The following is a 13,528-nucleotide window of genomic DNA, read 5'->3' on the forward strand; positions in this document are numbered from 1 at the left end:
AGGGTCGGGGTGCCTGGGCTGCACCCTCATTCCGGCACCCACCCCCCCTCCCCGGCCCTCGTCTCGGCCCTTCTCCCCCGGCGCGCGCACACACTCCGACAGCTCGCCGGCACTCGGAGCTCGGGCTGCGGGAGCGCGACCTCCGGACACGCCGCCCGCCGCCCCGGGAGCCGCGGACGCCCGGCAGGGGCGGCGGAGGAGGCCGCGCACCCCGGGGCGAGCGGAGGGCGGCGCCGCGGCGGGCACCCCGCATGGGCACCGCGGAGCCCGCCGCCCCGCCCCGGCCCCGCCGCGCCGAGCGCAGAGCGCAGAGCGGGCGGCGGCGCAGGGAGGCGGGCGCGGCGCTCTGCCGCCCCCGGTCGGCGCGGGGAGCGCGGGCACAGGCGGCGGGCGCGGCCGGCCGGGGCGCAACTCGCGGGCCCGATGCCCCAGGGCGCGGCGGCGCTGCCTGGCTGCCCCCGCGGGCCGAGGCGCCGAGCGAGTGGAGGTATGTGTGGCGGGCGCGGCTGGAGCTGCCGCCGCCGCCGCCGCCGCGCCCGCAGGTCCTAATGCCTGTCACTTCCCAGGACGCTGGCAGCGGCAGCCCGGAGCCCCCGAGCCCTCGGCAGGTTTGCCGGTCCTTCCCCGCGATCTGATTGGATAAAGTGGGGGCTCGACGGTGGCCGACGTGGGACAGTCTGGCTGTGGCAGGGGTCTCGGAAACCATGGGTTATTGCAGTGGCAGGTGCACGCTTATCTTTATCTGTGGCATGCAACTGGTAAGTGACACTTGGGTCCTCTTATTCTGTCATGTGCCTTTGAGACAGTGGGCCGGGGAGTGCAGTCAAGGATTTGCCATTGATTAGCATGGGAGAAAAATAAAAGAGAGAAGGTGGCATAGGTTTTCTGTATTTAAAACGATTTCAGGGAGACGCAAAGTGGGGTACCGGAGAGGTGAGGCTTTCTACCCTCACCTAATTTTTTTTTCCCTCGTCTAAAGACAGTTTGGAAGGTGCGGGTTAAACTTGTTTCTTTAATTTCTTAGAGCAAAGCAAGGTAGAGCTCTTGCTCTTTTATGCTTCACATTACTGCTAAATGTAACAACGTGATTGTCACCTGCATTTTACTATACAGGTGTTAAGCAGGGAAATTTAGAATTTCTGACTTTTCTTCTCTACACTCATTTTGCTTGTCTTTGTTTCTTCATTGACATGTGCTATTTTTCTAGGAATATATTGTCTTATAATTATAATGCATAAAAAACACTAAGGCAGATGGTCTTCTTACAGCAGTCTGATCTAGAAGCCACATTGAGTTTAAAAAGTGTGTATATTGAAGGGAAAGACTTTTAACATAGCAACACCACTACTAATAGACTGAACCCGTAACCTTTAAATCACTATTATTACATACAATTCCAAGAAAAACATTGCCTTGCATTATGTATGTTACTGCTCCTGAAATAGATTCTGTTGCCTGATCCTGTACGATGGAGAATTATATGTACTTTTTGAGAAATGTGGTCCTGTTGCAAAGAGGCAAGGGTCCAATAATGGAAAACGTCATGTCTCTGAATTTCAGTTCCCTATGGGCAATGGGAGGAGGTGCTGAGGAGGGAGTGTCCAGATGAAAATTATACCACCTTTAAGTGGTTAATTTGAGGTGGGAGGCACTTGCTCACCGGTGATCAATTACTTTCCTTAGAAAGTATAAATTAATCCGAGTAGTCACCCACATTTGCAACAATTGTTTCATGAATGCAGAAAGAACTGCACTACTAACAGAGATTTTTAAAAGTCCTAAAGTGTTGAAAAGACCAAGGATTTGCTATTGAAGCTGATAGACTGATTCCTTAAGTTTGTTTCCGGACTATCACTTGTCAAGCAGCTGGCAGTGTTTGTTGCTGTTTTGTTAATATTTAGTGGAAGCATTGATTGTGTTGCATATTGTCTCAGGATGATTTTCTTTCCCAGAAAAGTTATCTAGTGATGTCTATTTTGATCTGTGAATTATTCACTTATGCTCTTGGTTGTAAAGAGAAGAAGATGGAACTATAAATGTAATTTCAAGAATGTTACGCTTTCTCGGTGATGTGTAAACCAGTTTATTTTTCTTCACCACAGATTCATATTAGTATTGCAATAAAGGCTTTTTGCTCTCAATGACAAAGCTAGCCAGTACAATGAAGAAGTTTACTTTGTTAAACTACCAATATAGGCCAAGTATTCTAAATGGTATAAACATTTTCCAAACATTCTTATTTATACATGCATGAATCAGATAAGATTACACTTGCTGAATCACAGTGTGAAAGCATAAAGCTGAGAGTGAGTGGGTGGGCAGAGCATTCTTATGCTCCTTTCAATTTTAAATTTTAAAATTGTTATTTAATTTTTGATCATTTAATGTAGTAGGATGTTATTACTGTAGGAGGAAATGGCATTGTGTATGATGAACACAAACTCCTCAAGAACTTGAGACAGTTTTAAAAAAAATATAGATAAACCAATGGGGAAGCTAAATAAAGTAGCATGATACAGCTCAAGGTTTCTGCATGTGTGTGTGTGCGCCCACACATTGTGTGCATATGCACATGCATGCATGTGTGCCATGGTGTATTAGAAAAGTGCCACATTACTTATAAAATAGAAATTCTGAACCATAACCCCAAGTCCTCTAACAAAAGAGAGGTAACTCTAACACAGGTGTGTGGAATCTGAGCCAGCATACATTGGGATCTTAGGGAGTATTTTATGCTTTGTAAGAATCACGTAATTTTCCCCATTCACACTTTATGTGCTACCAGACTAATATAATTAGCAGCCATGTTAATGCAGATGCAGAACAAGAAACACAAGACAAAGAAAATCCAATTCTTTGATAGGGTAAAATGATTACTCCTTTAAGAGCCTCAGAGATCTCAGGTAATTGTTACTTCTTAGAAATACATTACCTGAACTTCTTAGAAATATATTACTTAATTTTATATGATATAATTCTTTTGCAAACTAATAGTTGTAAAAATCACTGCACTACAAAGAGGTTGAGGTATGTTTTGCTCTTTATAAGTTTTTAAAACTTTTCACATTTTAGTATGCCTGGTGGTGCATGCTTGTAATCCCTGCACTTGGGAGGTGGAGACAGGAGGATCCCTCAAGTTCAAAGCCAGCCACGCTGGCTTAAGAGACCCTGTTTCCAAATAAAAAAGTATTAAAAAAATAAGTATTGGAGTGTAATCTGGAGGTAGACGTGTTTCCAGGAACCCCAGTATCGCACAAAAAAAACCTTTTTCACATTTTTTTAACTACTATGAAGATTTTTTTAAAGATAAACTAGGTTTCCTATGTTATGAATAGTGTACCATCGATGCCCACAAAGTTCACTCAGTTTTGTTCACATCTGAAGCGTTTAGTGTTTGTTATTGTGGGAGCCTTCATTTGTGTAGCTGCACAAAAAATTTTAGATTTGTTAGAACTCATTGAAGCCAAAGATGGCCTAAGATAAAAACTTTGTTTCATTATTAACTTTATAAAGGTTCTGAAAACATTAAATCTCAATCCTATAAGCAGAGCATTTGTATTTTAATTAAGCATAAAGGAATATTTATGTATATCAGTGTGTAGCTGACCTCAGAAGTTGAAGAGACAGCTTTTGCTAATGTGGATAGGGACCTTATTCAGCAGGTCATTTTCAGAGCTTACAGTGTTTTGACAATTTAACAAGTGAAAGACAAATGCCTTAGAGAAATTTACTGGGCAAGAATTTATATCTTTGCTTATAATTATTAATCCTTGACAGACAAGTGTAGATAAACACCTTTTAAAAACTCAGGAAATCACTTTTTAAGGCAAGAAATGAGAATTCTATACCATAAAAAATAAATATAAAATTTCTATTTTAAGAGAAAATATCTCTATCATAAATTAAAATCTTTGTGCTTCATGGTTATGCCAGCTTTAGATTTTGGGGTGATTCCTACAAAAAGGGGTGTGACCACTGGAAACAGCTTTGCACCAAGGGCAGAATCCAGACTTTAATCTCATAATCTCAAGATAATTTTCTTTTTCTCATTGCTGTCCTTAACGCTCAGATATTCACGATTTTAGATAGCAACAAAAATATATTTTTATAAAAATATAGTAGCGACTGCTTTTGCAGTGATGGATTTAGCTGTATAGGACAAGAACAGTTTAACTTACAACTTTAACTCATTTACAACTTTCAGCAGTTTGTTAAAGCTTGGCTTTTTTGGTGTTTGTTTAAAATGACAGAATACTTTATATAAATGTAGAAAAGTTACTCAGATATTTCTCAGTGAAAAATTATTTAGTTATAAAGTGAGAAGACCTAACTTATTTTAAATGGAAAAGACAGCTTTGTATTTAAGCAAGGAAGCTCAAAATTACCCACATTTTTTGTACATCAGACTCCTATGTGGAACAGAACGTATGTATCAAACTACTGAAAAAATGTCTAGATTTACATTCAACAGATTAACACTTGAAAATGCCGTGCTTGCCATGTGCTCTATGAAGTATTGCTAACTCAAACAGGTGCAACAAACAATTAGGTTAGTACACGTGTGTGCAGCTATGTGTAGCAGCACATTTGAAACAAGAGTGATCAGTTGCTTTTTCCTGCACAATTACTAAGCATTTTCAGAGGTACACATTTATTTTAGAAAAGTCATAGGTGTAGAGATAGACTAAATAAAAAACACTTTATTATAATTATGAAGGACTGCAAAGATTACCATTTTATGCGGTATTCACAATTACTTGCTATTTGATTACATTTTAAGAACTGAAATACTAATAGGAAGTGGCTTGAAAGGGCTGGTAAAATCTCATAATTTTCCTGGGATACTTTTCACAAATTTGATAGTCCTCCAAAACTTTAGGGCTTTTCCTGCCACAAACCCTCTTTCTCTGAGAACTTTAAATTTTCCAATTCAAAGACCATTGAGAAATTTCTGAGATTGTTACTGATCTGATTCACAGAGAAGACTGGAAATTTCCACACCGTACCTTATAAATTTATGGAGTAGCAATATACTAGGAGTTTGGTAAGCTCTGTGGTAACTATCTTCTTTTAATGTGGTCTTCTCTTGTACAGAAACCTTTCTGGGAACGTTTTTGTTTTAATCTACTCTTCCATTGTAATTAAGCACTACTGGGTTTTGCCTAATGCTTACCAAGAAAGGTTAAGAAATGTCTTTCCAGTGTCCGGCTATATTTCTTGGTTCAAAAGGCCAAGTGGCAACTTATACAGCCATATACCTAAAATGTCAGCAAGTCAAGCGGCGTAGAATTGTTACCCTGCTTTCTCAAATAAAAGCTTGGATGGGCAGCGTCCGCTCTGCAGAATACCAGTGTTGTCCTCTCTGGCCTGGGGCCTGTGTATGGATAATAGTCCAGAAATGCAAACGGGCAGTGCCACCCTTTTCTCCGCTGCTGCTGCTTTACTTTGGGATCAATTTTCTACTTGCCCAGTCAAGAATTTCAGAATAGAAGTCAGGGATGTCTTGAAATAGGAAGTCATATTTTTAGTTTGTTACTTTTTGGTATATGTATATGTTTAGGAAAAATACAATCCGAGAGATTGAAACAGTTTTACACCTCTTTGTTTAGACTGGAAATGAAAATACTAATATAATAGCACCCGTTGCATTGCTTATTTGTCTATACCACTAGAGCCTAAAATTTTAAAGACTGTATTTCAGTTACGTTCGTTGATAAAATTTCCAGCAGCACCTTGTCATTTTTTCGTAGGTGATTTGGAAACTAATATTGCTAATAATAGAAATTACCCTATTTCCATGCCTTATAACTTACAAATATCAGAAATTAAACAAACATAGGAATATTGTTTCTATTCTATTTTTTTGCTTATATAATGAATTATTCCAATTTTGGGCCCTCTTCTCATTAGAAACTTGGCAGTTTCTTTTCAGTGTAGTGAAATATTGCCAGGTGTCATTTGATGATAGGAATATGTTCTGAGAAAGACATCAATTGACTATTCATTGTTGTGTAAACGTCATGGGATATATTTAACTGAACTAGTATATTTACCCACAGTACATGCTAGTAGGGTACATGTTGCAATCATCATCTTGTAAGAGTTTGTCTGAGACATTTCTACCTAGTGCCAGAGACTGTACACAGGCAGTATGTGAAGAAGGATAGCCCTACCACCACTTATAAGTAAGTAGTGTGTTTATAGCTAATTTCTCTAGGGTGGAAATAGAATTATACATATGAAGCATTTTCTTACTATCCCCAATAAATTGAAGGATATGTAAAAATTATGGAGGACCATAAAAATTATATCATTTATTTAATCAGATTAAAGAGGAAAATGAAATTTTGGGTTTTTTTTTTGTGTGTGTTTTTGTGGCACTGAGGATTGAACCCAGGGGCATTTTACCCCCAAGCTACACACCCAGTTTTATTTTATATTATTTATTTATTTATATTTTTATTTTTTTGGTGGTACTGGGGTTCCTAGAAATCCTTCTACCTCTGGGCTACACTCCCAGACCTGTTTTATATTTTTATTTGGAGACAGGGTCTCTCTCTCTCTCTCTCCCTCTCCCTCTCCCCCTCCCCTCCCCCTCCCCCTCCCCCTCCTCTCTCTTTTGGTGGTACTGGGGTTCCTGGAAACCCTTCTATCTTTGGGTTCCACTCCCAGACCTATTTTATATTTTATTTGGAAACAGGGTCTCTTAAGCCAGAGAGGCTGACTTCGAACCTTTGCGATCCTCCTGTCTCTGCCTCCCCCAAGTGCAGGGATTACAAGCCTGCGCCACCATGCCTGGTGCTTATTTTTTATTTTGAGATAGGGTCTCACTAAGTTGTAGAAGGGCTCACTAGGTTGCTAAGGTTGGCCAGGAACCTGTGATCCACCTGGACTTACAAGTATGTGCCATCATGCCTGACCTCCCTGTTCTTTAATATTCAGGTATATTCAGATATGAAAGCTCTTGATTAAAATAGTTTCTTGCTTTATCTTCCTGAAAGCTTTGTTTTCCTTTTTCTCTCTTCTTGAACTCTAAAACAGATATCAGATCTAACTGATAGGCTCATTCTAATATTTTTATCCAAGCTATAGGGTTTTTATTTTTCTATCTTGGATTAAAAGTATGGTGGCTTTTTATTTTTATCTTTCCTTGGGGGTAACTGTGGACTAAACCCAGGGACATTCTACCTCCAAGCTATACTCTCAGCCTGATTTTATTTCTTGGTTTGAAACAGTTTTCTGTAGGTTACTAAGGGTCTTGCTGTATTCCTGAGGCTCTCTTCAAACCTGTGATCCTCCCCAGTACTGGGATTGCAGGTATGTGCCACCACACCTGGCTCTGTAGAGTGACTTTTAATGCTAATCATTTTACATTTTCAATGACTTAAGGATCACATACTAACTTTGATCTCTGTTAAAAAATGAGCTGATTTGTATGTGCATTTTGAAATAAATTAGTTTTTAAAGCTTTTGTGGTTTTGTCACAGAGCTGCAAGTGTCCCCCTGTTCTTGTTTCCTCAAAGACAGATGTCATTTAGGGGCACAGACATAATGGGTAAGCATAATGGGCTTTATTGGGAAGGTTAACCAGGAGGATCACAGAGCTGCCTGGTCCAGGAGCAGAAAAGGGCATGAGTCTGCCCCTTGGTGAGTTTTTATGCGGTCTAGAAACCCCGCCCCTTCTCATGCATAGTAATTTAGGGCTGTTTTGGCTTAGTGTGACCATTCTAAATTCACCATGTTGGAATTTCCCTCTGGTGTCTAAAGCTGCAATGTAAGGGGCTGGAAGTCCCTGACCTCAGCTGTGCAGGGCAGTATCCATCTCTCTTCTCAGGAAGCCTTCTCTATGTCCCATTTCTTTCCCTCCCCTGCTCATCTCTGGATGACTACTTAACAGTTTTATGATCTGGTATACTTTTTAAATCAAGCTTCGTAAAATACTTAAACAGTAATGAAATGTTTTTATTGGCCGCCTATTTGCAATTACATGACAAATAAGTATTTTTTTTACTGAATCTCCTCCAGTATCCCTAGAAGGTAGGTAATAGAAATTAGTAGCCTCCTTTTACAAAGTGGTAAATGGAGGCGGCTTTCTCCAGTCACTCCCTTAATTAGTGGTAGAACTTGGATTCAAACCGAGGTCTGTGGGGCTCTGAACCTGCCTCCTAGCTAGTGTTCCTGTGTCTGACCGCATCCTTTTTATATAAAGAAAACTATAGCAGTGTCCTAGGTTGGCTTTATTAACAAAGGAAACATCTACATACTAATTGTTTGATGCCATAATAATCACACAGGGCAGTCCAGGCTCAAAGGGTCAAAGTTGATGTCAGGCTGCTGTCCCAGCCTGCCGGGCTTAGGTTATCTGAGGGTTTCCCAAATACATATGTGCAGTAGAAAATGAAAGAAGAGGCTGCCTCTGCAGACAGTGCCCCAGTTATACCCATTGCAGTTAAAGTGAGCCCAAACATTGCAAAACACACTTGTAACTCTACCCTGGGGAAATAATCTTTGGCTGTGTTTCTGTCATTATTTAAGGGTGAAAAAATAATTATAGCTGCTGTGCATTCTTGGCCAACTTTTGACCCACTCAAGAAATTCTTGAACATTGCTAAATGTAAGAGATTCTATGGGAAGAACTGTTTTTAGTGGAGTGAATTTTTTTCTAAAGTCCCTTTACTTTTTGAAACTAATCTTTAACGGGTGACTTGTGTAAAATAATTTAAATTCTTGTTCTTTTACATTCCCTATAAGTTCATCCAGACCACAGCTGACCAGCTGACCAAGAATATTTGCCAAAATAATTATTGTTGGAAAAGACATACTTTGATTACTTCAAATATCTATTAATGTACTAGCATTCACTTCTTAAACTTGAATATATATTGGGATAACTTGCAGGCTTTTAACACAGATCTCTGAACCCCACTATAAATTTTTCTGCCTTCTTAGGTCTAGGGTAGGGTTAGATAATTTGCATTTCTATGAAATTTTTAGATGGCACTGATATTGCTGGTCATCAGCCAAAGTTTGAGACACACTGGCTTGCATGTATGTCTCCACTTAGTGGTATTATATGAGCACATGAACCTGTTTTTTAAGTTGTCCAAACCAAGTAGATAATTAGCTCATTTTTTGCCCCTTTGGCCTCTTACTGATATGAAAGAACATTTTTCTTCTGGACCACGTATGCCTATTTCTGATTTCTAACATAGTCCTATTCAGAAATTTAAATAAGAGAAATGAAAGGTCTTTTCACAGCATTTGTGTTTTTGCAGCGAATAGAGATACATATACATCTGGAAGTATTCTTATGCTTGCTAATGCCGGAATGGAATTAGATCTTTCAGACACACTTAATTTTTTTGTGTGTGGTACTGGGGATTGAATTCAGGAGCATTATATCTCTAAGCTATATCCCCAACCCTTTTTATTCTATTATTTGGAAACAAGGTCTTACTAAGTTACTGACAGCCTCACTAAGTTGCTGAGGCTGGCTTTAAACCTGCAATCCTCCTGTCCCAGCATCCCAACTACAGGGATTCCATGTGAGCACCACCACACCTGGCCCTTCAAATGCCTTTTTCTTTTTAATAGCTTAACCCTCAGTTTAAATTTGTGGAATTGGTTCTCAGTATGTTGAACATGGCCCCAGGAGAGAAAATAGGGTATCTGTTGAAAAAGCAGTGGATTAAATTAGAAGCCAGTGTTTTCTCTAGTAAGTCTAGTGCTTCTGTATCACTGTAGTCGTTTATAGTCTTGGGTGCTGTTTCTACATTTGAAAAGTGGGGCAAAAAAAAAGTGGGGCAAATAACTCATGACCTATTTATCCTATAGAAAATTTAGGAGCATCCAGGAGAATGAATTGCTATTCAGTTAAATTGTTATAGTTATGAATGGTTTAATCTTTTAGAACTCTTCCACTACTGAATCTAAAAGGAGTCATAGATGTGTTTATACCTCATTTAAATAGACGTCCTAGTTGGAACATTTTATTTTTTATCAGAAACAATTTTTGTCATCCAATATTAAGTACATTGGGCATGGTACTATTTGAGAGGCTGAGACAGGAGGATCCAGGTTCAAGGCTAGCTTTCAGAAATTTAAGAGAGATCCTGTCTCAAAATAAAAAAATAAAATAAGGCTGTGGGTATTGCTCTGAGGTAGAATCCCCCCTGAGTTCAGTCCCTAGTTCCATGCAAAACACCAAACCAACACAAAAATGGTCAAATCACACTAAGGTACAAATAGTTAGAAATAAAGAGAATAGTATGTTTATATGGTTGACATTCATACTTTTAAATATTGATTAAGAATTAAATTTCGCCCTAGGTATGGTGGTCTTACCTGTAATCTCAATACCTGGAATGCTAAGACAGGTGTATCAAAAGTTCAAGGCCAGTATCAGCAACTTAGAAGAACCCTCAGCAACTTATTTCAAAGTAAAAAATAAAAAGGGTTGGGGGGTTAGCTGAGAGGTAGAATGTCCCTGTGTTTAATTTCTAGTACTATATAAATAAAAAGAAAGAATTAAATTTGGGTTTCACAAGCCACTGAGCATACTCTTCCAGGTCAGGCCAGCATTTCTAAAACTGCTGTATGTTACTAGTGCTGAAAAATAATTCTACTTACCCAGATCACTTATTCCTCACCACCCCTTCTCTGTAGCCATTGTATATATTATTATATAAACAGATTCAAGATAGCCTGCCCTAAAGAAACCCCTGCTTAATTTCATTTAACCCAGCTAATCTGCACAAAGTGTTTGCAGCGATCTAAGAAACTTCTTTTTCCACTACCTCCTATTATTCTGTAGAAACTGTATTTTCATTGAAATATTACTCTAGGCTAAAGATGGAGTCTAATAGCTAATACTGGATGATTCTCTGAATAATTTTTTGGGGGCAGTAGAAAACGAACCGGGGCATTCTACCTCTGAGCTACAGTCTCAGTTCTATTTTATTTTATTTGGAAACAAAATCTTCCTAGATTAATGAGAGTCTTTTTGTTAAGGCTGTCCTCTAACCTGCATCCTCTTGTCTCAGCCTCCCAAGAACTGGGATTACAAGCATGTATCGCCACACCAGGCTTCTAAGTAATATTTAAAGGTTAAAACTTCAGTGTGGAAACAATGTATTAAAATATTTCTAAATATAATTCATAAAGATTATTAATAATGTAAAATATATCAAAATAAATAAATATAACCTTGTTTTCAGGTACTAGACTGTTATTATTTTTATATGTTTAGTTGATTTTCTGGAAATTATGTTTCAACCACTAAATTGAAATTTTAACTTGAAATGTAGTCAAGTTCAATTGGTGATGTTGCAGAAAGAGTGACATGTCCAGTGACTGTAGAAGGGTATGTGGAACTTTAGGACACATTGGAGAGATGTTCTGCAGAAGCACTTTCTGTTGGAAGCCTTGGGCGAGGATCTGTCCTACATCTGCAATGGACCCAGCTCCTTCAGAGTCAAGAATTTGCCTTTGTAGGGCAGGTGGTAAAGAGTCTTTACACTGACTTTTGTTTCCTAATCAATGCATGCTCTCCAAACCAGTAACACATTTAACACCCTTGACAATGCTTCATTCTTTGAAAACAAATGGGTCTTAGTTTGGGATGGAGGAATCAAATCAGTACTCTTGTTCACAGTCATCTTTGTGTGTATCTGTATTCTGCTGGTTACACAATGGAATACGGAGATATTTAAAACCCTGTAACTGACAGCTGTGTATCAAATGATTGCAGGGAGCTGGGCATGGTGGCACCCATTCATAGTCCCAATACTTGGGAGACTGAGACAGAAGAATTGTAGGTTTGAACCCAGCCTCAACAGCATAGTGAGACTCTCAGTAACTTAGCAAGACCCTGTTTAAAAAGAAAAAATAAAAAGAGCTGCGCGTGTAACTCAGAGATAGAATGTCCTTGAGTTCAATAGTCCAGTCTCCAGTAAAATCCCAACATGCATGCCTGTATACACACACACACACACACGGGTCAGTGTCATGTTGGAACTATTGGGGGTACAGGGAATTCATTTGATCCTACTGTATAAGGCCTAGCCATAGGAGATAGGCAACATGGATCCTCTGCAGTATTTTTTAGAAAGGAAAGCCCCTGACACCACTGTGAAACTGAAGTGGGAAGGATTTCCACAGGTGCCAGTGAGAAGAGAAAATTATATGGTGGTGATGTTCTGCCTTCTCTAACAGTGGCCCAAGAGAAAGGCCGTGCTGAGCACATCTTTAGCTACGTAGCCCCTGCAGGAGTGCGAAGAGGCTTGCTCATGGAGGTCACAGTTCATCTCTGTAGACATAGTGATTCACTCACTTCATTCTCCTGTTAATCTATAGAATAGAGATAATGCACCCTCTATGAGCTGATGCGTCTAGGAGCTACTTGTTTGCTCTGTTCCAGTGCTCTGGGGTAAAGCGGTGATATTAGAGTGTGTGGAAGTGTTTAATTCTGGCTTGGGGGAGCACAGAAAGAGCTGCACAGTTGAGGGCTTTGGAGGCTTTTGTGGGCTTGATAATACACAGGTGGCATATAAGAAGCTTACTTTCTCTTTTTTCGTTAATGAGTACACATTTAATGATAGTGAACTTATAACTTATGATTTTCTAAAATAGTATATATAACAATGTATTTCTTACCCTTATCAAAAGAAATGAACAGAATTTAATTTTTGTCCATCTTTTATAAAATGTTCATTTTATTCAATCAGAAGATGCTAGTTCAGTTGTGGCCATTTAATAGTATTATCAGTGTAAGTTTTGCTCTTCTATTGGTCTGAATTAAAGTCTGTCTTCTACAAGGTGAGGGGCCAATGTTGGAAAACAGCTTCTGAATATCTCACAGTTCAAAAGCAAGTATACACTACTCTACATAAATAGTAAACTGAAGTTTTGTAAATTTCTCTGTGGTTCATGAATGAATTTTCTCAAGATTGAATTTCTGGTTTTATTGAAAACTTTTCTGGGAAGTTTCATAGGACCTTAAAGATAAGGAATAATGCTTTCTCAGTTTACGATTTAATGCAATCAATAGATCCATTTTCACTTAGAAAAGTTTCCTTAAAATTAGACAAATGCCAAAGGTTCAGTTAGTGTGAATCTTATAGAAACAGTATTTGCCTCTTATTTTAATTTTTATTGGAGACCTGTTGATTATACTTTTCATAAGCATAAGGTGGTAATTTTCACTGTTACTATACCTACTTTGACTCAGATGTCTAATCTAATCTAATATCTTAATTTTCCCTTTGAATTTAAAGGGCCCCAGTGATTTTTTTGTACATTTATACAGTGATTTGATGCAGGCTTTACATTCAAACTAGTTTTGTTCCAGACTGACTGTTGGTAGGCCCATCTTTTTAATTTAATCTTTAATAATGTGCATATAATTGTTACATATTCTGCACAGTGAGCCAGCTGTGCATGGGGCCTGCTGCCCTGTGTCTGGAGCAGGAGAGCACTGTGTAAAACTTTGACCTGGAGTTGGCTCCTCACCTGCAGTGCTCTGTTACAG

The 13,528-nt window shown here is 39.2% G+C and overlaps 1 protein-coding gene across 2 annotated transcripts in view; it reads left to right on the plus strand.

Annotated features, from left to right (window-relative positions):
• Positions 1 to 704: 704 nt before the first annotated feature.
• The window catches only part of NKAIN2 (sodium/potassium transporting ATPase interacting 2), a gene marked incomplete at both ends in the record, with an annotated part of 1,067,732 nt that continues 1,054,908 nt past the window's right edge, over positions 705 to 13,528 (plus strand). For both annotated transcript variants that reach the window (XM_080700348.1, XM_080700350.1), the window contains one exon: positions 705 to 758. In XM_080700348.1, the coding sequence (XP_080556474.1) occupies positions 705 to 758 (54 nt within the window). The remainder of the gene's footprint in view (positions 759 to 13,528) is intronic.

This window comes from Muscardinus avellanarius (assembly GCF_963383645.1).
Source record: "Muscardinus avellanarius genome assembly, chromosome: 8".
Taxonomy (NCBI): domain Eukaryota; kingdom Metazoa; phylum Chordata; class Mammalia; order Rodentia; family Gliridae; genus Muscardinus; species Muscardinus avellanarius.